Source organism: Genypterus blacodes, unplaced genomic scaffold (genome assembly GCF_046128005.1).
Source record: "Genypterus blacodes isolate CSIRO-AG114 ecotype Tasmania unplaced genomic scaffold, CSIRO-AGI_Gbla_v1 ptg000111l_1, whole genome shotgun sequence".
NCBI lineage: Eukaryota > Metazoa > Chordata > Actinopteri > Ophidiiformes > Ophidiidae > Genypterus > Genypterus blacodes.
The window spans coordinates 2,415,689-2,437,021 of NW_027466915.1; the positions used below are offsets into that span (position 1 = coordinate 2,415,689).

Below are 21,333 nucleotides of genomic sequence, written 5' to 3' on the forward strand. Positions count from 1 at the left end.
CTAGATCTATAGCAAACCTTTTCCTCATAACAATCTAATGCCTATAGAAGTGGGATGACATTCTTTTAGAGATTAAAAACACTCAGTCAGTACCACAGGATCCGTGCAGTAACACAACTGAGCAGCGCGGGCACACACACCCCCACACACACTACAAGTCTGTGTTAGTGTGTATGATTGTGCTTTAGTAACACGTGGGTCTGATGGTTCGGTACAGCTCGTGGACATTAAAACACAAGAACGTTACATTATAAACTGAAAACACTGCAATCTAAAATCTCCTGTGAATGGTGACATGCGTGAGTCTATCAACGCCGCCGTCCAATCACAGGCAGCCTTACATGATGTGGTGGATATTTTCAGTTCAGTACAGTGTGCAGCAAAACTGTTGTGTTAATGTCACGAATAACACCGCGAAGCCGATGTAAACGACTGAATACTCGCTTGTTGTGTTGCTGCTGAGGGGTAAGTGCGTGAAACAACCATTTTACACGAGTGGGACATTTGTACCCAGTTATCAGCCTCACGGCACCCAGGAAGCTTGTATCAAGTCCCGGAGTGAGAGAACCTGAACGCCGCATTTAACTGTGTTGTTATCGGGGAGGGGGGGTTGTTTCGTTGTTTAATCGCCTCTGTGTTGACATTTGTTATATATAGTGATTGATATAAGATAAAGTTAAATCTAACGCGGTGTTAGCGGCAACAGACGGGTCAGTGCTGGGGAATGAGCACTTTGCAAACCGGGGGAGGGGAGAGAGTAAGGCTGCCTCTGGATATACATGAGGATATTTTGTCACCTCGAGTGAAACGAAAGTGATTGTAAGACAATGTGTGACTGAACAAGTGCCGGTTCCCCTCAGGTATAACGTTTGTTCGTGTTATTTCTGTAGGATGAGGTCGTTTTGTGCATCGCTTTCGCCTACAGTTACATTCATCATCTACGAGAGAAGTAATCGTTTCTCTACCACCGTGAAGTCACGCGATTAAGGCACCACTTCCGGTCGGTGAAGAAAAAATAAAGGGTTAAAAAGTCCCAACTGTGGAGTGAAAATGTGTGCCGGGGATCTTAGGTTCTGTAGGTTTTGGTAAATTATTGCAAATGTAGGTTTTGGTAAGTAATTGAAGCCGTAGAAGGCTCAGTGCTGATTAAACAGTTAAATGCTCCTAAATAATTTAATCTTCACAGAAGTCGAAAAGATGTATTCCAGCATCTAGGATGACTTTATTAACTGAATTAAATTCTTTAAAAACAGCAGTTCTAAAACTCTCTGGACCAAGTACCACCTCTGAACTACTGAATGTTTACAGTCGCATCACTAAATGTTACAACCGTACATGCGTTATGAGTTATACAGTGTGCAAATGGGATAGGTTGGACTATTTTTTTTAACAAAAACTCTAATTCAAAATGAAAGCAGAACTATAGTTAAATATATAAACTCTATTTCTTGATAAGATCCATTTTATTGAAGAATAAAAGCAATTCCCATGGATTTCCAACAGTTTTGAGTCTCTGTGAAATTGAGTCTCAGTTTGAGAACCTCTGTAACACCATTACACCATTTGGACGGCTGCTTAACCAAAATCAAACATTTGATAGAAAAACAGAAAAACGTGTGTCCTCTTGCGTCATTTGTGGAGTAAACGTGACTAACTGCTGATCGGGATGATTTTTGTTTTCCTCGATAGCAGTATAATAGAACGTAAAGTCTTTTATTTTGGAGACAACCCGCCGCGTATCCGGTGTGAGAGCCTAATTCGGGGACTTGCCGCAGCCGTGTTTAGTACAGCCAGTGCTGAACTGTTATGATGTGTCAATAAGTTAAAAAGGTGGACGCCACCAATGATGAGAGGCCCCCTCCGCTACTGGAGCAGGATTTTGGAGGTATGTCAGACACGGAGGTGACATTCATGACAGAAAACTTGTCCTTTAATTGATTTCCCCTTCAACCCTGCTCGTTATTTTCAGTCAGTCACTCTGAGAAATTATTATTATTGCTGCCTTGGACATGATGTCCGCCTGCTGGCTCTTCTTCTTCCCCTTCACTTTGTTTTTCCGTCGACATTTCATTGATAACTTACCGTTTAAACTCTACATTCGTATCGCCGTGACTGTGTCGTGGAAATGTTAATTCACTCATCTTTGAAATGTCGGTGTAAATTAAACGGCAAAGCAACTGTTAGTGTGTGTGAGGTGGTATGACCCCCCCTGCTCCCCCTCCCTCCTTCCTATCCGCATCAAACGCACCGAAACAAACGTAAAGCTAAACTAACATCAACAGCACAAACTACTGTTCTGTCGTCACGTAGCTCAGTTAGTTGAGTGTGTTGCAGTAGCTTGTGTTGTTGTAGAAACCATTGCATTGCAATAATAACCGTGACACGTCCAGTTAGCAGCGCTAGCAAGCTAACTAGCTACTTTTTATTCCTAGTAACACTGCTAGGAAATGGAGCTACTGCCCGGCAAAACACAACGCACAGACGCGTGTGCCTGCGCAGAAAATCTCCAGTTTAATTAATGATTGTGGATGTTTTCCCCCTCGGAAGTGCGAGACATTGTCATCGGAGAGTTTGACAGGAGTGAATTATCCCCCACTACTGTACTGTACTCGGGCTTTTCTCCTCCAAACCGAAGCAAGATGGACTCTCATTCGGCTTGTCTGTCTTGCGAGAGCCCAGATCGACATTTTAGCACGGAGATGAAAATGTGCGCTTAGATGTGTGAGCATATTCGGTAAGCAAACGCATCGTTGATGTCGAAACGTCGTGGATTTAGCGCTGTTATTCCGCGTGAAAAGAGAGAGAGTTCACACAGTTAAGACCGCCAGTCAGTCAGAGCCGAACGGGCATCGGCAGTTTTTTACCTGAAAACACAACTAAACCTCTGCGCAGCGACACACACACTGCTACCCGCGTGTGTGTTTATATGTCGGCTGTATGATTTGAGTGTGTGTGCATCCAGTGGTCGCAGGGTTTCTGGCCTACATGCTTTGCTTTTGGCCAGCAGGGCGGATCGACTGCACGACCGAAGTGATCAGTAATCAGATCAGACAAAATGTCCCACCGTAGTTTGAAGCTGATGGTTCTGCTGCGATGCGATGTCACCCGCCAATGTTAATGTTGTTAAAGTTGCTTTGCTCACATATATTGTTGTTGTTGCAGCGATGAAAATGTCTAACGCATGACTGAGAACGGTGTCTTGTATTTTTATAGGTCATCGTCATTGCATGACAGAGGCTGTGGCAGATTCATCTTCATCACTCATACAGCATTTCCATAGTTTTATCCTCCAGTAAGTATTCCTGTTTCCCACTCAGCATTCACAAGCACAAACACACTTTAGCTCTCATTTTCATCACCTAATACAATCATAACCAGAGAGAATTCATTCATCAAGTGTAATTGTAACTTGGTTTGTGTTTCTTGGCCATAGCTCCAAATGAAGTGCAAACGTGTGTAAGGGTAAAAAGAAAAGAAAAGCAAAGTGTGTTGTAGAGGTGCAGAATTCTACAAATAATTTAGCTTTAAAATGTCCGTGAAAATAATATAATAATAATAATAATATCCTTTAGCATCAAGGTAACAATAAGCCAGGTGATATTGTCTTATGGCTACCGTGTGTGTGTTTGTAGGATGGCTCAAAGCGTTAAGGCTGGAATGTAGTGCAGGGGCAGGCTAAGGGCCAAGCAACATTCATTTAGATTTGGAGGCAGATCCACAACATCATTTTAAAGTTATAAATGAAAAAAAAACATTATATTTGGGTCATAGACCACCATTCAGACTTGCTTTAACTGCGGTGACGCTCGGTTACCGCTAGATAGTAGCAGAGGCTGTGAATGTTAGAGCCATCCTTCAAATCAAAGTGATATTATCAAAGTCCAATTTACACTCAAATGCATGTTTTTGCTGGTATGGCAGTTTAGACAGGAACGTTTCGGCCTTGGCGGAGGTTCGGCTCTCTGAGTGCTCTCTTGTTTTCACAGTTTAGCTGGTAATGGTGTCCAGAGTGACTTTCACTTAGTGCAACATTGGAATAAGCTTTAGTGCATAACAACAAAGCTAAGTTAAAGAGTGCAAGGGTCAAACATGGGTCAAACATGCAATACATACTATTATATTTGTTCTGCAATATCATCATAGTATTCATGAGAGGAGTCGTTAATTCCTTAATTAGCCATTATCAAACATTATCCTCTTGAGACTGGTAATATGAGAAGAATAATGGAATTATTTTGTTTATAATTCAAGTAATACAAGTATTGACCTGATGTCTTCAGTAGTTGTTGGAGCCTGCGGGTAAACGATCGCTTTCTGTTGTGACTTTGTTCCTGTTATCTTCTTCACAATGAGAAGTTGCCAAGGAAAAAGCACAGAGTCCGTTAATGATTTTTAAAACTTTGCCCTGTTGTGATGTACTGAACATCCAAACAGCTGTCCGCACTTCTTTCAGGCTGTACTGCCGTCTTATTTGGTACCAGCGGAGATAAAGCTCCTTTTAACACAGTTGTCACCCACAATTTGATTGAAAATCACAATCAAGTCATAAATGTGATATCACTTGGCTCAGCTGTCTGCAGTGGATAAAATCAGTGGAAGAACAAATTGTTATCCACTGCAAAAAAAACCCCAAAAGACTTCAGATCCTCTCAGTGACTCCTTGGGGACAATGACGTTAAGACGCATCAACAAAACAAAAACACAAAATAGCAAACTAAACCACAAATTAACTAGCAAGGTAATCAAATCCGTCACATTTTATCATTGCCAACGCCCACTAATTCAGCACTTCACGGAATGCAAAATATGGATGCTGGACACATATACACTGTCAAGCTTTTTACCTTTTTGGAGTATATCTAAAAATATTCAAATGTGTTGATGTAAACATGTTAAAGAAGTACAGGATAAATCTTCAAAATGTAGCTTTGATAGCAGCTGAGGACCTCTGGGTTTGTCTCACTGGATGCATTTCTACCGGGCGGAATTCAAGTCTTGCTGCTTTGTCACTGGTCAACCCTTTCACTTTAAAACTGAGGGTAAATAACAACAACAAACCAATGTATTACCTTTAACTGTTGGTGTACAAGATAATTATGAATCAAAATTCAAACATAAGGAAAGATGAGTCTGGGTTACTTATTTCACAATTCACCAAACATAAATGTATGTAAAGGTGTATAAACGTAAAGGTCGCACTCATTGTAAGCTTTATCGATGCGCTCTCTAGCAGAAACCAAAATATAAAACCAACTGCCGCCTTAATATTTATTTATGTAGATTAGAATACTTGTGGAAAGTCAACTTCATAGTTCCAGAGACTTCCAGTCCTCCGTGTCCATTGCCTGACCCTTGGTACTGCATGTCAAAATGTCAAACCCATTAACAAACACCGATGCCAGAAGTAATAGCATGACCCACAGTGAGGTTTGGTTGCTTTACTTGCTCCTATGTGCATGTATGAACCCAAACATAAGCCCAAGAATCTATTCTAAACCCAAAATTAGGTTTCAATGAAGTGTGTTCTTCTTGGCGCCATCTGAATGTCTTAGAACTTTTGTGGAGGTTAATCGCACATTGTTCAATTCTTTTACTACAGTCTGAAGCTACCACTCCTCTGCTCTCCATTTTATTCAGTTCCGTTGCATTAACATTGCAGTACTGTTAAGAATATTTGGATCAAAGTAACTCCAGATCCAAATGTCAGATTAGCCGCAGCATGATTTGTTTTTACTGGCTCCCATTATGGTTTACATCACTTTAAACACTTCTTTTTTATTTACGCATCGTGTTGCGAAATATTCAAATTTGACTTGTTTTTTGTGATTATTTGTTTTGACATTCATATTTTAAATGTATTATTTCTATATAGCCTTATTGATTGTAGTTGGCTTAGGTTGTGTGTTGGCATGAGTAAGGATTGTTGCATTATTACCAAACAGTAACTGTAAATTCAAAATGTGGCACTTAAATGCAATTCAAGACAATTCTTTCCCAGTGGCGTTCTATAATGATTGCGAATGAATGGTCAGTCATGGAACATGCATGTTAAACCCGTCACAGCCAATATGAAAGGGATGGAATAGTAGCAAACAGGTAAAAAGTCAAATCACACTGACATTGTCCTTTCAATTAGTCAGTTTATGACCCTTTGTATAGCGACGACATGATCGGATCTATTAAGGTAATTGTGTTACAGCGGGAGTAGGAGGAACAGTGTGTTATTGTGTTAAGATAAGGTAAGGTAATGTTAGCTTTGTGACACTAGATACAATAAACTAGTTTGTGTATCATGGTAGTTTGTCAGTGAAGCAAATCGCTTTATTCCCTTCAACAAATATGAGTGTAACGGCCTTAGATGACGTTCAAAGTAATGATGGCTCCTGCAAAGTAACTTCAAACATTTCTGATTTAAATGTGAAATTACACCCAACAGCAGGATTGTCAAGAGATTTTTGAGTAATTTTTTTCAATTTGGTGTTTTTTAAATATGTTTATTGATTGAGCAATTTGATCAATACATTATGGATATAAATGTATTGTTTAAATATTGATATACATTTATTATGGAGTTACATTTTTTGGGATATGAACAGATCAAATTGTACAAAAAAAGTAAAGCTTAACAGGAAATACAAATAAAACAAATAGAGTAATAAATAAAATAGGGTCCATAATGCTTTAGTTCCAGCTGAGCTATAAACTGGCTTCTATAAGGGACCTAAGGAGGATCCAAAAACATGAGGATTGTTGTCTGGACCTTGCTGGTGCCATTTTAATATGTTTTGGTCTGTTGACGCTCATGGACAGCTCATGAATGTATTAAACAGTAGCTGATGAATCCAAACATGGTGGAGCTCATTAATCTCACACTCTAAACCAGCTCCCAATGGCTTTTAAACGACTGTATATTGGGACCTAATGGCTCAAATGATTCATAATTCAAAGAATAGTCTTCTTAATCTGATGATACAAACAACTGTCATTGCACACACACTTTGCAAATATGTGAAAGTCAACATATTTGCGTGATTTGTTTGATTAGAAATAATTGCTCAGTATCGGTTCATAATCAACCAAACAACTTACCTCGTGCCAATGCTCCGGCAGTTATAAAAACCCAGTCTGACACTCGCAGGTACTATTCAGGAAAAAACAACCATAGTATTACCAGACAAACATTCATATGATCCTGCGTCTTCCTGAACAAGTTTGCAATTAAACATCAGTAAGGGCAAAGTGACTCGGTGTTATTGTTCACCGGAATAGCTACCTTGTGAGTCAGTGGGAGCAGATTTAATAAACTTACCAGTCAGTCTAGAGCCATTTTGGATGGTGTGGTAGTAATAGACCAGACAGTTCCTCTTCTTGAGTAGCGCGGCTGATAAAACACTGCATGTATTTCATGTGTATCTTGGCTAGAAGCTACAACTACCAGAGCAAGTGTGTTTACATTGCATTTCTCTTCACCTGCTGGCTCCCCTGTCAAACACACATAACGGCCTGCTCCCCCCCACCCCCAGAGGCTCGCAGAGAGGAGGGAGAGGGAGATTTCTGCATAGATCTCCATTTTGTCTTCCCTTTCAAACAGTGTGTCAAAAAATCCACTGATTTCTGATTGCAAAAGGATACATTTTGTCTTAGACTTACTATGTCCCGTCCGTATTGTTCACTGTGTAATCATACAGGAAGTGATAGGAGTGTCGATCAAAATGCGTATGGAATGTGTCAATGAAACTCTTTTGGTGTCAGATATCGTCACAGACTTGAATATGACTTCTTAGTTCATAACCAGTGTTATGCTGGAAAGTGTTGTGTGCAGAGAACTACACTAAGTGGCTTTTGTGTAAGGTAAATCAAATCTGGGACAAAACAATGGGGGTTCAGCCCCACTGGCATGGACCCCCTAAATATAGCCACGGGTCACAGTTCTGGGGATCGTGCCAATGTGGAAACGCGAAAAGATGTGAAGCTACCAAGAGCCAATTCAGGGGGTCTCTGCATCCAACAAACTGTGTGCAACTCTCCAACTCTGCTCTCTGCTGCCTTTCCAACACTGCCTGTGCTCCCTGGAGAGAACTGGAACTGAGAATGTGTTCAGTTGTACCAGTTAAGATCCCGGTTTATAATTGGACCCCCCTCTTTCCCCCGTTAATATGATTAATTGAGCTGAGATGACAAAGACACACACACACATACACACATACACACTTTCACACATACACACACACCACCTCCTCCCTGCTGTATCTCGTAGGGCTTTTTGCTCCACCTTCCCAGTGTGGACGTTCGGTCATTACAGTCAGTGAGGATGTTTTGGGCGGTGTACCATGTGTTACTCCTTCCAGAGTCAAGACGAAGCAGAGTGTGAGAAATTTAAATCGGCATTTTATGGGTGTTTATATATATTTTCAAAGTAGATTCCTAATAAGGCACTGCAGGAAGCCTTTTAAGTGTAAAGAGACACCTGTTGTTACTCGCACAGTCAGAACAGAAACAGGACCTAATTAGTATCCCACCTGAGGTTTTCTGTTTCTGCCCATGATTATCATATACCTTTTTATTTTTTTTGAAAATCAGCACATTAGCTTTGTGTGGCTTCTTACGGTTTGACTGCAAGGTGATGCCAGGAATTTGTACATCTGCCTTGGTTGTCATCCTCGTGTATCTTGTTCCATTTGTCCTGTTTTGCCACATGCCGTACTTCCTGAAGGAAGCAAAGAAGTAACCTATGCTGCACATTGCCTCAGTGCTGTGCTCAGCTTAGAGTACTTGTCATGTGTGTGTGCGTGCCTGATCTGTATTTTTTTTAAATGTTTTTGTAGGTGCGGTAGTACCATGAAGGGTGGAGGAAGGGGTAAGGAGCAACCTGTTGCAGGGGAAGTCATTGGCAAGCGCCCCAAACGCAAATGCCTGCAGTGGCACCCCCTTCTCTCCAAAAGGGCTCTGGATTTCTCTGAGGAGGAAGAGGAGGAAGATGAAGAGGAGCTTGAGAAGGTGAGCATGTCCCTCATCCTTTGACATGCATCTCACTCCATGGTTTTAACACAGGAACTTGCTGCAAGCGCGGTGCATGTTTGAGCTTCTGAATGTGTTTTCAGCAGCCGGTGCTGTGCAGCGAGGACCAGGCGTCCCAGGTACAATGTGCAGGCACAACAGAGGAGGTGGAGGAGGACTCAAATGAGCAGCGGGCTCGCCGGCCAATGAATGCCTTTCTCCTCTTCTGCAAACGCCACCGGTCTCTGGTGCGGCAGGAACACCCTCGCCTGGACAACCGGGGGGCCACCAAGATCCTGGCTGACTGGTGGGCTGTGCTGGAGCCCAAGGAGAAGCAGAAGTACACTGACATGGCCAGGGAGGTGAGCACTACACTCAACCACATTAACTCATACGGCCATGTCCTTTTGTCCATTCACTCCTACATTGATCCCTGTCTAGATTTTCAGTTGGATACAGTGTTTTTATTCGTCTAGAGCAGGAGTAGTTACATTCTCTCCTCTTGTAGAACTGTACCAGAGTGTTGTAGCAAATCAAAAACAGTGTGGCAAACAAGCTGTTGCAACCTGGTATCATGTAAGGAGCAAAGAACTGGAGTCCTGCTGTACTGTAGGGCTATTCTGAGTCCTGAATCAATAACAGTAGAGATTTAGGTCGAATTTAGGTTTAGTTTGTTGCCATTACCGAGAGATAGAGTAGACTTTAGTTTAGTTTATTTGGTTAAGTGTCTCTTATACATTAAAATGAGACTAAAATGTCAAAGGAACAACAATTTTTTTTATAATAATTGGTTTGGTGTGAAGTTTGCATATGACTACTGAAAGAAAACACCAGGAGGCGAAAGTAACCGCTCACTAACTGCTCCACAGTGATGCAGTTCAGATAGTATTCACGCCATCTGATAACTTTGTGATGATGAAATCTATTGATCTAAAATGGAGGATGAGATGAGTGTCAGTAACACACCAACCGGTCAAGGTTTGTCTTGCGAATGTTCACTCCGGGCGGTGTTCTTCCTCTCAGTACAAAGATGCCTTCATGAAGGCCAACCCAGGCTACAAGTGGTGCCCCACCACCAGCAAACCAGTGAAGAGCCCGCCCTGTCAGTCAGTCGGCAACCCCCGCAAAAAAGTGTGGTCCTTCCCTTCAAACACACCCAAGGACTCTGCCACTGCCAAAAAAGTGCCCAAGCCTGACAGCATGCCACAGTTAAACTTTGCCATGGCAGGTAGGTGGACAGTAAATGTGTGTGTTCAGGGGAATCCAGATGATTAGTAAAGGTGTACTAAATCTACATGCACATGTTTTACGACGGCGTACCGCTATGTTTCATCGGCAGATCCTACTAAGATGGGAGGCCTGAGCATGCTGTTGTTAGCTGGGGAACATGCCCTCACAAACAGAGAGGTAGGTCACTGCTTTGGTCCTTCGTTGTAGTGCGCCGGCTCACCACCAGGTGGCCCCAAACGCCCTTCAAGTACCATTTGTATTTTCAATGACGTGCAGTGCCGTGAAAACAAGCAGACGGTACACAGGTGGCTGTTGCCATTTTGGTTTGTGGTTGCTCTCTGGTGAAACAGGCCAACTCACTACACTGTTGTGTCTTGCCAGGTCCCTCCCAGCACTAAACCCAGCTTACCCGACACAGCCAGTGAGGGCAAATCCTTACCAGAAGATAAGGAAGAGGTTTGTCTTCACACTTTATATTCCCCTCCCACATGTTCTCTAAACCTTTAAATATTTGAATTCTATCGTGGGTCTGGCACCGGACAGTCGATTTGCATATGTGCAAAGGCAATGGCAAACCTAAAACTACCGGGACAAAACACCAAAATGTGGACACAAGGCACAAACTGGGTTCTATTGGTTTACACCCTTATCTTAACATCTCAAACCACATAATGTAAAAATTAATAATTCTTATCCTCTGTGCTTCCCCAATGTTTTCCCCTAGGATCAGTGTTTCTACCATTTATTGATTTAACCCACGTACAAGAGAGAAAAGCTGCCATATCTTAATGATGTTTCTGCTCACTCTATTTTCATCTATAGATATTATCTGGGACCACGCCGCAGAGAGTGCCTGATATTACTGAAAGCAGGGTCCAGTCTGCCCCTTCCGCACCGGCAGAGGTACAGCCATATCTCAGCGTTCTTTAAGATTGATTTTGTTTATATGATTTAGTTATTCAAAATGTACAAATTGTAATTGACTCAGGGGCGTGGCAGTATTAGTAATATGTATAGATAAGATGAATAATGGTGTGAAGGCACTGGTCTGCTCTAATGTCAAGATATCCAACCGTCTCCCTTGAGTTGGAAGTTCCTGGAGTGCTCTTTGTGTTCAATGACAGTAAATACAAAGTTGATTTTCTTTTGAGCCTTTGTGGTTCTGTGAAACTACATGAAAATACACTGCTAGCACCTCCGAAAGATCAGGAAGGTTTGACCAAGTAATGTCAGCCCTGAAGTCCCAGCAGGTTTCATGTGTCCTACGACAACAAAACGTGGCGAGAAATTGGCATCTGTACAAAGCGAACATTGTTATTCCAGCATTGAAATTGCAACAGTTAAGCAGAAAAGTTGTTGTGAAAGCAAGAAGTGCCAGTCCTCAAAATGTACAACACATAATGTACCACGTATTTCCTGTTTCCCCATTGTAACAAATGATTGTATCTCCCGTCACAGTCATCTCAGTCTGTGGCCCCAGAAGGAAAGCCATGCAGGCAGTCTGCTCTCTTCCAGCTTGCTGAGGTAATGTGTTCCACAGTTTGCCCTTGATGCATTTACCCAGCCCTCGCTTCACCTCGTGATAGAATGTTATCTCCTGAAAGCACCAGTTTCACCTGGCTTTTACCATCATTACTTACAGAAGCGTTAACTGTGAAAATTCATTGGATAGCAGTATTCTGGACATCGTCTTCTTACGGCTCTACTGTACATCCATAGCTATTGAAAACGTGCCAACACTGCTTTATACTGAATGAATTGGCATCATCGTAGCTACACATTGGTGGTAGTTGCACATTGCTCCACTTATTTGTTTATGTAGACTGTATCATAAAGTTAGGCAGGCAAAAGTGTAAATATTAGTTTTAGTCATCATTAATCACCATTAAGCGTCTTTCAACAGTGATGGATGACCACCGATGAATTACGTCACTCAGCAGACACGCATATAGTTACCATTTAAGTTCATTTGTCACTTTAGAAGCCCATTACAGAAATCAATGATGAGACGTGATGAGCCAGCAAGTTTGTTTACATCACTAATGTAGTAATAATGGTAATGCAGCAGGGAAACAGGCCAGGATCTGTGGATAAACACAAACTGTTGACTTTTCAATGCATGTCGAGAATTTAGATTTGTTATCATATTGATTTGTTTGACATAGATTTGTGTGCCATTGTGTTCAGATGTGCTTGGCCTCTGAAGCTGGGAAGATGGATCCAGCAGAGCTTCAGCCTGAGGACAGCTCCTCTCTGGCCTCTGTCCCGCAAACCACGGTCAAAGCTGAATTTGAGGAGGATAAAGACACTAAGGACAGTCCCCTCTCTTCACCCGTGTTGCCCGCGATCCCCTCGGTCACTTCTACCTCCTCTGATGCCATTCCCCCGCAAGGCGGCAGCCAAAACGCACGTGTCAAAAAGAAGAGCAAGAAAAAAGAGCCGGCTGTGTCGAATGAAAACGACGTGGTCCCTTCTGGCGCTAAGAAGATCATCAAGAAGTGTAATCCGGCCGAATCAGTCTTGGATAGTGTCTTCAGCACGATTGAGGCAGTGGCCAAAGGGGCCTGGACGGACACGGAGGAGAAGCCCAACAAAACTACCACGAGCAGCGTCGGTGGCGAAAACTCTGGCTCTCCCAAAAAGAGGAGCAAGCCCAAAGTCAAGACTCCTGTCAAAGAGAAAGAAGAGCCCATGGAAGAGGAGCACGTTGCCTCCGACGTGGAGATGAAGGAAGAGCTGACAGAGATGAGCCCGAAGAAAGAGGCGGCTGATGACGAAGAAGAAGACCCTCAGAGCAGCACAGCGGAGCCCCCTCTCCTCCCCGCCCCCCCCAGCCCACCAGAGGTCAACCTCAAAGACGAGGACAAGGGGAAGGAGAGTTTGAGCGAGATGGAGTCCAGCGCAGAGGGCCGCGGGTCCAGGAAATCTGAGAGGAGCTGCAAAGGCGCCTTGTACAAGACCCTCGTCTCTGAGGGAATGCTGACCTCCCTGAGAGCCAATATCGACCGAGGTATCCGTCTGAATGCAAGACATTTTTTTATGTAACGATGGCGTGATCTTCGTCTGTGTTTACCGGTGTGTGTGTGTGTGTGGTCTCTGTCGCCAGGTAAAAGAGGTGCTTTCCGCTCTGCTGATCATGACGCGAACTGGAGTGACGACAGCTGGACGCTTTCTCAAATGGGCCCTAATAACCCCAAGAAGCTGAAGAAGTCCAAGTCCAAAGATGAATCATCACAGGGGTCAGCCATGTTTCCTCACTTTCATTAGTGTGTTGTGTTTATTCTGGATAACTTCAGGCTCCGAACAGAATAAAGTTCTGGTCTGTCCACGCCTAAAGTAATCAATAATTCTCCTGCTGCATTTTAAGGAACATGAGCTGCAAATGAAATGTCCCCATAACAACATATTGTAATGATATCACTTCTCCTACTTTATAAGGGAAGGAAGGAATTTCCTGATCACCACATATTCCTGTTTCTTTGTTTTGCTGCCCTGTTTTCTCCGAGATTCCATGCAAAGGACACTCACTTTGTGAGTGTAAAGCAAGAGCTTCAAAACTCAAAACCTCACCAACTGCAGGAGAGAAGGACACTAGGAGGAAGAGAGAGAGGGAGAGCTACACTTCTAGCTGCACAATTGTGAGTTTCCTCTTGTGTTTTGACGTTGTTTTGTGCTTAAACCTTTCAGTTTAGGGAAGCTGGAGGAGGAGTTTGAAAAGAAGTTCAACAGCCTGCCACAGTACAGCCCTATGACGTTTGACAAGAAGAGCACCGCTGTCATAAAGAAGAAGAAGATCGACAGCCCCACCGCACAAGATGAAGCCTCCAGGACGGGCAAAGGTGAAAGACGACATCTGCACTCCTTTTTTTATATCCCTCCATCCCATCCATGGCCCATTCTACCCTTGTGCAGTCATGTTCTTCCACACCTCTGTTGTTCCGGCTCTGTTCTCTCTTTGTTAAAACCAGGAACGTTTGGACTCATAACATAGCATTGCCATTCTCTTCTCCCTTTGTTTTTGCTATATCAGGGCCATCTCCATCTCAGAAAAAGACCTCATTCCACAAGATTGTTAGGAAGCACAAACACAAAAAGGAGAAACCAGGTGCTGTGGAAAAAGGTGAACTAGAATGTTGATGTTTGTGCATTACATTTAGCAGGGAAATGAACATTTTCACTGTAATATGAAACACATTCTTTCTGAAGAAGCTGATTACACTTGAAGCCCTCAGGGAACAACATATCCCAGGGAAGTCTAAGCCTGTGATTTATGAAAGAACAGTATTTGTTTAACCATGTTGAAGGGGACATGATGAACAATAAATTAGCTGTTAAGGCCTCTGCGTCTTGGTGAGTCACACTGGAAAAACAGGGCTCATTGTTTTCAGTTTTTACCACAGCGGATGTGATGTCCATCCATTCAAAAATGACTTCAAAGAAATGAACACAATAAAAATGTTCAAAATTGAAATGAATGAGCCCAGAAACCAAAATGAAAGAATACAAATGATTCACTTTAGATTTTTAATTTGACTAAATTATAGATTCACCACACATGGTAGATTTTACGTAATTTCCTGATTTTTATTTTTTATTTATTTTTTTAATTCATACATTTTGTCTTAATGGCTTAAATGATTGTTATTTACAAGCTGTGTGTAATATCAAATCCTCAATTACAACACAAGACAGAAATCTGCCTGATTTAGTACCGAAACACTGTCACGTTTGTCTGTATGCTCGGGCAGATAATGGAGGTCGTCTTGTTCCCGAGCTCTGTTCTGATTTGAAGTCTTCTCCACAGCGCTGGTGCATAGTGATTCCGCCGTGCTGGATTCAGCTTCGAAAGCCAAACCATGTGCCCCCATTGCCACAATGTGCCCAGATGCCCAGAGCGCCACTAGCATGGAGTTGCTAGTCGGTAGCCAGAAGAGGAAGGCGAGGAAGACTAAGATCACCCACTTGGTGCGGACAGCTGATGGCAGCGTGTCTCCAGTTGAGGGTCAGTATGAAATCATTTTGATCGATGATTAATAAGGTTACTATGGCAGAACTTGATGTGGAATGACCGATCAAGTGTCTAAATATGATTCCATAGTCCATGAAATTCCGGGACTGTCTGCTGAGAATTGTACATTTCCTCTTACAGAAGAAAAAACAAGGGACCTGAACCAGGAACAGGATAAGAAGCCATTACCCCAACAGAATTTATGCAATGAAAAAGGGTGCTACAGTGATCCCCCAGAGGAGGAGGAGGAAGAGGCGGAGAGCAGCGCCGAACCACAGGAGCTGCCCGCTTTCTTCAGCCTGGCAGCACTGGCCGAGGTCGCAGCCATGGAAAATGTCCACAGGTACACACGCACACACATGATGCTCAGAGTCAGGACTTGAACAGTTAGTAGGCACACATTCTAGGGTCTAAAACCAGCTTAATGGAGAGCCAAAAGGCCGCAGGTGTCAAGTCCAACCAAACTCCTTTGCAGCTCTGATCGTTCATCATCACTCATGGCGAGTTGTTGTCAGACTTAACTCTACATCCTTTTGTGTCGTCTCCTTTCAGAGGCCAGAGAGGCTTGGGCGAGACTCAGAAGAAAGACCTCGCCCAGACTCCGGTCCTCATCTCCTGCGCCGACCAGTGAACCTCCAGCTCACTGTAATGAGACGCCGCAACATAGACACTGGAGGTTGAGCTTCATTTTCCTCTGTGTTGTAACTTTTACCGGGGGGAGACGCGACCGGGAAGCTTTGGACAGACAGACGCCACTTCGCCCTTGTGGTGAACTAGCTTGAGCTTGGGTTCACGGAGGAATGAGATTTTGCTCCTCCCTGCTCCTCTCACCATGTCAGTGTTTTGCCCCCCCCAAAGCCTTCATTTGGTTAGGAGGAGGACGCCTTTCAAATGTCCTCTCCCCCCGCCCCTCCCTCCCTCCCCCCCCCACCCTGTAGATGCTCCCGTTAGGGCCTGTGGAAGAACCAAGCTGTCCCTCACTGCATGGCTTCCCTCGTAGAGACGGTTGTGATGGGTTTATCGTACACTCTTTGTCAGCGTAGAGGCCATTTTTAAAGGTCGAGTCTTGCAATTTAAAATATAGCATTTTAGGTTAGACAACAATCTGATCACAGCGTTGGTTTTATACAATAACACAGCTCTCTGTCACCTTCTTACCTCACACACACACACACACACACACACACACACACACACACACACACACACACACACACACACACACACACACACACACACACACACACACACACACACACACACACACACACACACACACACACACACACACACACTTACTGAAGCGTTTCCTCCACTTCTGGTAGAATACCTCTGTATTTGAATAGCTCTAATCCCTTTCATTCCTTTTCAGCTTGAACCCAAAACAACTTAAAGCAGGGTAAGCGAGCCCTTTGGGTAGCCTTCCATTACCTGCATCTTCCCCGCCGCCGCACTAACACATGGTGCATTCGAACGATGAGGAAATCGAGGTTTAGTATTTGATATGTACCTCGGCGTTCCTCCCCCCCTGAAGATTATTGTTATTGCTACTGTAAAACAGTGCGCGTGGTAGCTATAAATATTCATGTTAGACTGAATGTGTAAGAGTTAGACCTGTGCACAGCCGTACGTCTGAGCTGCTGTAGAGCCTCGGGGCGTTGGTTCTGCCCGTTTAAAGTAGGCTGCTCGCCGTCGGGGTTTAGACTGCTTCTTTGTCGTGATGGAAAGGTCGCAACTGGGGCAGAGAATGAATCAAATAGCCTTAACCCCCCCCTCCCCTCCCCGCATCAACTTAGACCCTCCTGCCACAAAGCCCTCAAACCAGCTTACTGCTCAAACTCATTACTTTTCCCGAAGTTGGCGTGAACACTTTTGGTGGTGAAATAATTTTTTTTTTTTTGTAGATTTTTTTTTTTTTTGTTCTTGTTGTCAATACTTGATCTTATTGTGGTTTGCGTAGCGGTTAGATGCGCTTATCCCTCGCGTGCGACTTGTTTCCATGAGGTGTTTTTGTTTTTGTTTTCACGTAAACACTGCACTAACTTGTAGCCGAAATATGAGTTGCTCTCGTTTGATTGATTGATGCCTTGTCTCCATTGGTTACAGTGTTGCTCCACTATATAGCCTATAGTCGGCTCACTGCTAGCGTTTTCACTCAGGTTTACATGCACGTCAAAACTTCGATAATTGAAGTCGTTGATCATTATTTTCAAACCCTCATGTAAACCCAAAACTCAGATTGGAGTCGACGTAAAACCGATGTTTGTGCAATCCGAGTTAGAGAGTAACTATATTATGTGGTAGTAGGTCGAGTTTGTAAATGATTTGTTAGGTTACAATGGGCATAAACACACGCACGTGCATCTCCTCACCTGTATTTTCTCTTGTAAACCGATTTAAGCAACAAGTCGTGCTGTATATTTAGCGAGTAAGGGAATCCTATTGATAGCATCCACCTACATGGCATACTTTTATGTTTACCTTCATGGCTGTACACACAATTATCTGAAAATAGCGTGAATGTCTGCATACTGTCTACATTCCCCAACATAAAGGATCAAGAGTTACTCAGTAGGTTAGTATGTCTCATCAAATGAGAATGTTTGAACATAGCAACTTGATCTCCCTCGTCTGTTCTCCTTCGTTTGACCTGAAACAAGATCTTACTATAAAGTGAGAGTCAATCTTAAGGCAGATCTGATGGAGACGAGGCATTCCCCCCCCCCCCAGTTTGATTCCTATCGGCCTTTTGAGATTATATTGCCATGTTAAGGTCTACTCAGAGGTCACAACAACAAATGATTTTTTTTATAGCGTTTAGAGAGGCAGGATGTTATTCTCCTTTTCCTCTTAAGTTGTGCTTTCTGATTGCACGGTCAGAATCATTCCGTTTCCATATCTCTGTCTTGGCCATACCTTTTGTGTTTACAGTGTGTTAAGCGGTGAGAGTGAGGCAAAGTCAGGAAGGACACAGTGTAGCTGCAGGTTTGCCGTATTTCTCAAAGGTTGAAATTACCAGACTGAGTGGAGTGAAGAGCTGAGCACCATGGAGTCCTGCAGAACCTTCACCTGTTCACCCACCAGCCCTTTGTTCCTCTGTGTAGACCAATACTTAATTTATCACCAATTTTAGATTCAATTGTGTTCAAAGCTTTTTATAGATTTTTTTAAAAATTCTTCTTCTGTTTAATGTGTGTACATGTATGATGCTCCTTTTTTTTTTTTTTTAATTAGGTCCTCTTTATTAACTTAAGCGATTTTTCCTGAGGTCAAGTTTACTGGATTAAGACTGTTGTCAAGAACAAGCTCACAGAGGATGAATGCATCAATGCTTACTTGCTAAGCAAAAAGGCACTGAGATAACATGAAGCGCCTCTGGATCACGAGCTTGTCTCTTCACCTCTGGGGGGGTGTGTTTGACTGACTGCATCACCATTTTCTTGAATACATGGTAGGATGTGTTAGGCAGGCTTTTCAGACTCTTAAACGCAAGTCCAATAAATGACATATGTGTGGTTCTAAGATGAACCTTGCCTCTTAAAATAGAGTATTTTTCCTAAACCAAGGCATTGTTACATGGTTCAAATGTTATATGTCCATAGGCCTGTGTGTACAAGTAGTGCAGTCCATGCAATGATGTTATGATTCCTCTCTAAATTTGTCTTTAAAAGCTAACAAACTAACTGCAAACATTTCCCAGTTAAGTTTAAGGGAACCACAATATGCTTCATGATAATCCTAATAATATACAGTATATATATATATTTTCAGATATGAGAGAAAGTTATGTTAAGGATGATGTCATCCAAACATTAAACTGTATCGTTCTTCCACTGGTGAACATCAGTGTAGGTCTTTGCAAAGAGAGTGAAATTGTCTTCCCCCAAAAGAGAGAGAGAGATATATTTGCTTATAGCAAGTGAGTTAAGTGACATTTGCCAAAGAAAAGGGAAAGGTATATTATAACGGAAATCATGTTTTAAAAAACAGAAAGTTAGCATAACAGTTGCACTGCATTTTCTAGGTGTGTAAATCTTCAGGTAACATTATCAGCACAACTAATCCTGTGTATCTGATGGGATTTTCTCGGTGTTTGAACTCAGAGTTGGAATGATGTGCAAGAAAAGGGCACCACTCAATGCCTCTTTTAATAGACAATATTTGCACCTTATGACCCAAACCAAAACGATCATGATCTTTGAAGAAAATATATAATTTTTACCCTCTCTATGGAAATTATGCATTTTAACTCTTATAAAGATATATATGCGAGAAATGAGAATCCAGTCAATAACAAATCCACACATTGACAAAACAGCCATAATACTTTCATCTCCCATCCCCTCACTTTTTCTATATAGAAAATGCTTCTATAAAGTTGAAAATCCTATATTAGTTACCTAAATGACTATAAATAATACCCTTTTGTGCTAGTACTGTCTTCTCGAATGTAATCATTTTGTACCTGTATTTTTCTAATTCCAATTCAGTCTTGATTGTACTGTATGTATGCTATGATGGTATACTATCCTTAATTCGTCACAACCCACAGTTCTCATAACACGATAGCTGCTGTGCTGGAAACTCAGTGGAAATGCGTGGAGGAGTAAGTCCAAAGGACTGACTGACCATGTGAGGATCCATGATTAGACTGATGGTTGAGAGATTCATGTGTTTTTGATTTGCGGGACAATAGCTTCCCGCGGTTTCTATTTCTTTTTCCTTTTCTTTGCAGTAAAAGTGAAACTCTGTTCAGGACAGTTAAAAAAAACGGAGGCACTCCTGCAATCAAATAGAACAATTGAATGCTTGAGTTACAACTTATTTATTACTGTTCCTTTTTCTAGGTCTAGTTGAATTAAAGTGAAATATACAACTGAATATGCATCCGTTTATACATGAACGTGTATAAGATTATCTACCCTTTACTGGAATGTAGATCATGGCTTCCTTTGTTTTTTTGTGAAGAGGTCGTGCCAGATCTTGAAGTCTCTTTCCTCTTGTTTGTACAACATGTGCGTAATCTAATTTATGTAAATGGTAGTCTTCATGACAGATATTTTTGATTGTTACAGCCCAACTGTTAAACGCAGCCTTGCCTTATTGGAACCCCTGCTTAGTGAGGGATCCCTCAGACAACCCACCCTCCTTACCCCACCCACCCACCCACCCACAACTCCTATGTCATAACACTGTTTGCTGATGCAACTATTATTCCTTTTACACTTTCTGCTGACGCAACTATTACTTCTTGAACACCTATTAAAATAACATCTATTAAATCTGTACATCTGTGTGAAAAGGTTTTGTTGATATTGTTTGTTTTTTTTACTTTAGTGTTTTCTTGTTGATCAATAATGTAGTTGGTCTAAACGTAGGGTTAGTACTCCTACAAGCTGTTGTGGAGTAAGTACGGCCTCCTAGTGGATTTGTGCTTTCTATATGTAAGATGGGGTAATACTTTATTAGTCCTTATTTGTGTACACTGAATGAAAACAGACCGTATTAGGTTCAGTCCCCTCAAGGACACCAAAAGAGCCCACATTGTTCGGATTGGCCAACTGAAGAAAATTACGCACAATTTTAATAAACTTAAGTATAGTACTGTACAGTTCATTTAACATACAATATATTTCTATTTATCGTGTCTGTCTCTTCTAACAAGTAAGTTGGTGAGAAAGGTTAGCGCATAGAAATAGATTTTAGATTCAAGATAGGTGCTTGGGCTTTAATGTGCAAAAAAAAAAATGCAAAACGCCTGAAGTTATGTTAACTGAATACTTCAAATAATGTACTGTTTAGTTAATGACCTTAAAGTGATAATTAACATAAGTCTATAGTGGAAAACCTAACATAAGGAAACACCACAGAAATACAATGATTCAGTGTCTATTTTCCCTGCTTGTAAATCATAATATAGAATTCATACATATCAATCTATAGCAATTGCCATGAAATTCACTGGGCATACAATGAAACTTTCTCATAATGACCTTTCCATTCACTTTCCTGACAATAATAATAAAAAATATTTCAATTATGACTGAATAAAAGTGAGGTATAAGTGAATGTAACAGAATGAAATGATATTAATAAGA

General features: G+C 42.1%; 1 protein-coding gene across 4 annotated transcripts; it reads left to right on the top strand.

The window, feature by feature from the left end:
- Positions 1–336: 336 nt before the first annotated feature.
- bbx (BBX high mobility group box domain containing) lies at positions 337–20,154 on the top strand. Of its 4 annotated transcripts, none has more exons than XM_076161317.1 (16): positions 337–465; positions 3,214–3,292; positions 8,826–8,997; positions 9,102–9,359; positions 10,021–10,225; positions 10,337–10,404; positions 10,609–10,683; positions 11,050–11,130; positions 11,686–11,751; positions 12,415–13,237; positions 13,334–13,466; positions 13,915–14,066; positions 14,258–14,347; positions 15,032–15,229; positions 15,377–15,578; positions 15,788–20,154. In XM_076161317.1, exons 2-16 carry the CDS (start codon positions 3,228–3,230, stop codon positions 15,864–15,866), a joined length of 2,667 nt encoding a protein of 888 aa, XP_076017432.1. In that variant the 5' UTR covers positions 337–465; positions 3,214–3,227; the 3' UTR covers positions 15,867–20,154. The 4 variants fall into 4 exon arrangements, with proteins under 4 accessions (XP_076017432.1, XP_076017434.1, XP_076017435.1 ...); XM_076161319.1 differs by having other exon boundaries at positions 9,105–9,359; XM_076161318.1 differs by lacking the exon at positions 337–465 and adding an exon at positions 1,760–1,885.
- The last annotated feature ends 1,179 nt before the right edge of the window (positions 20,155–21,333 follow it).

Coding starts and splice junctions, on each gene's coding strand:
- bbx (XM_076161317.1), top strand. CDS start 3,228: ATGACAGAGGCTGTGGCAGATTCATCTTCATCACTCATACAGCATTTC. Junction 10,405..10,608: donor ATGCCCTCACAAACAGAGAG/GTAGGTCACTGC, acceptor GTGTCTTGCCAG/GTCCCTCCCAGCACTAAACC. Junction 11,131..11,685: donor CCCCTTCCGCACCGGCAGAG/GTACAGCCATAT, acceptor CTCCCGTCACAG/TCATCTCAGTCTGTGGCCCC.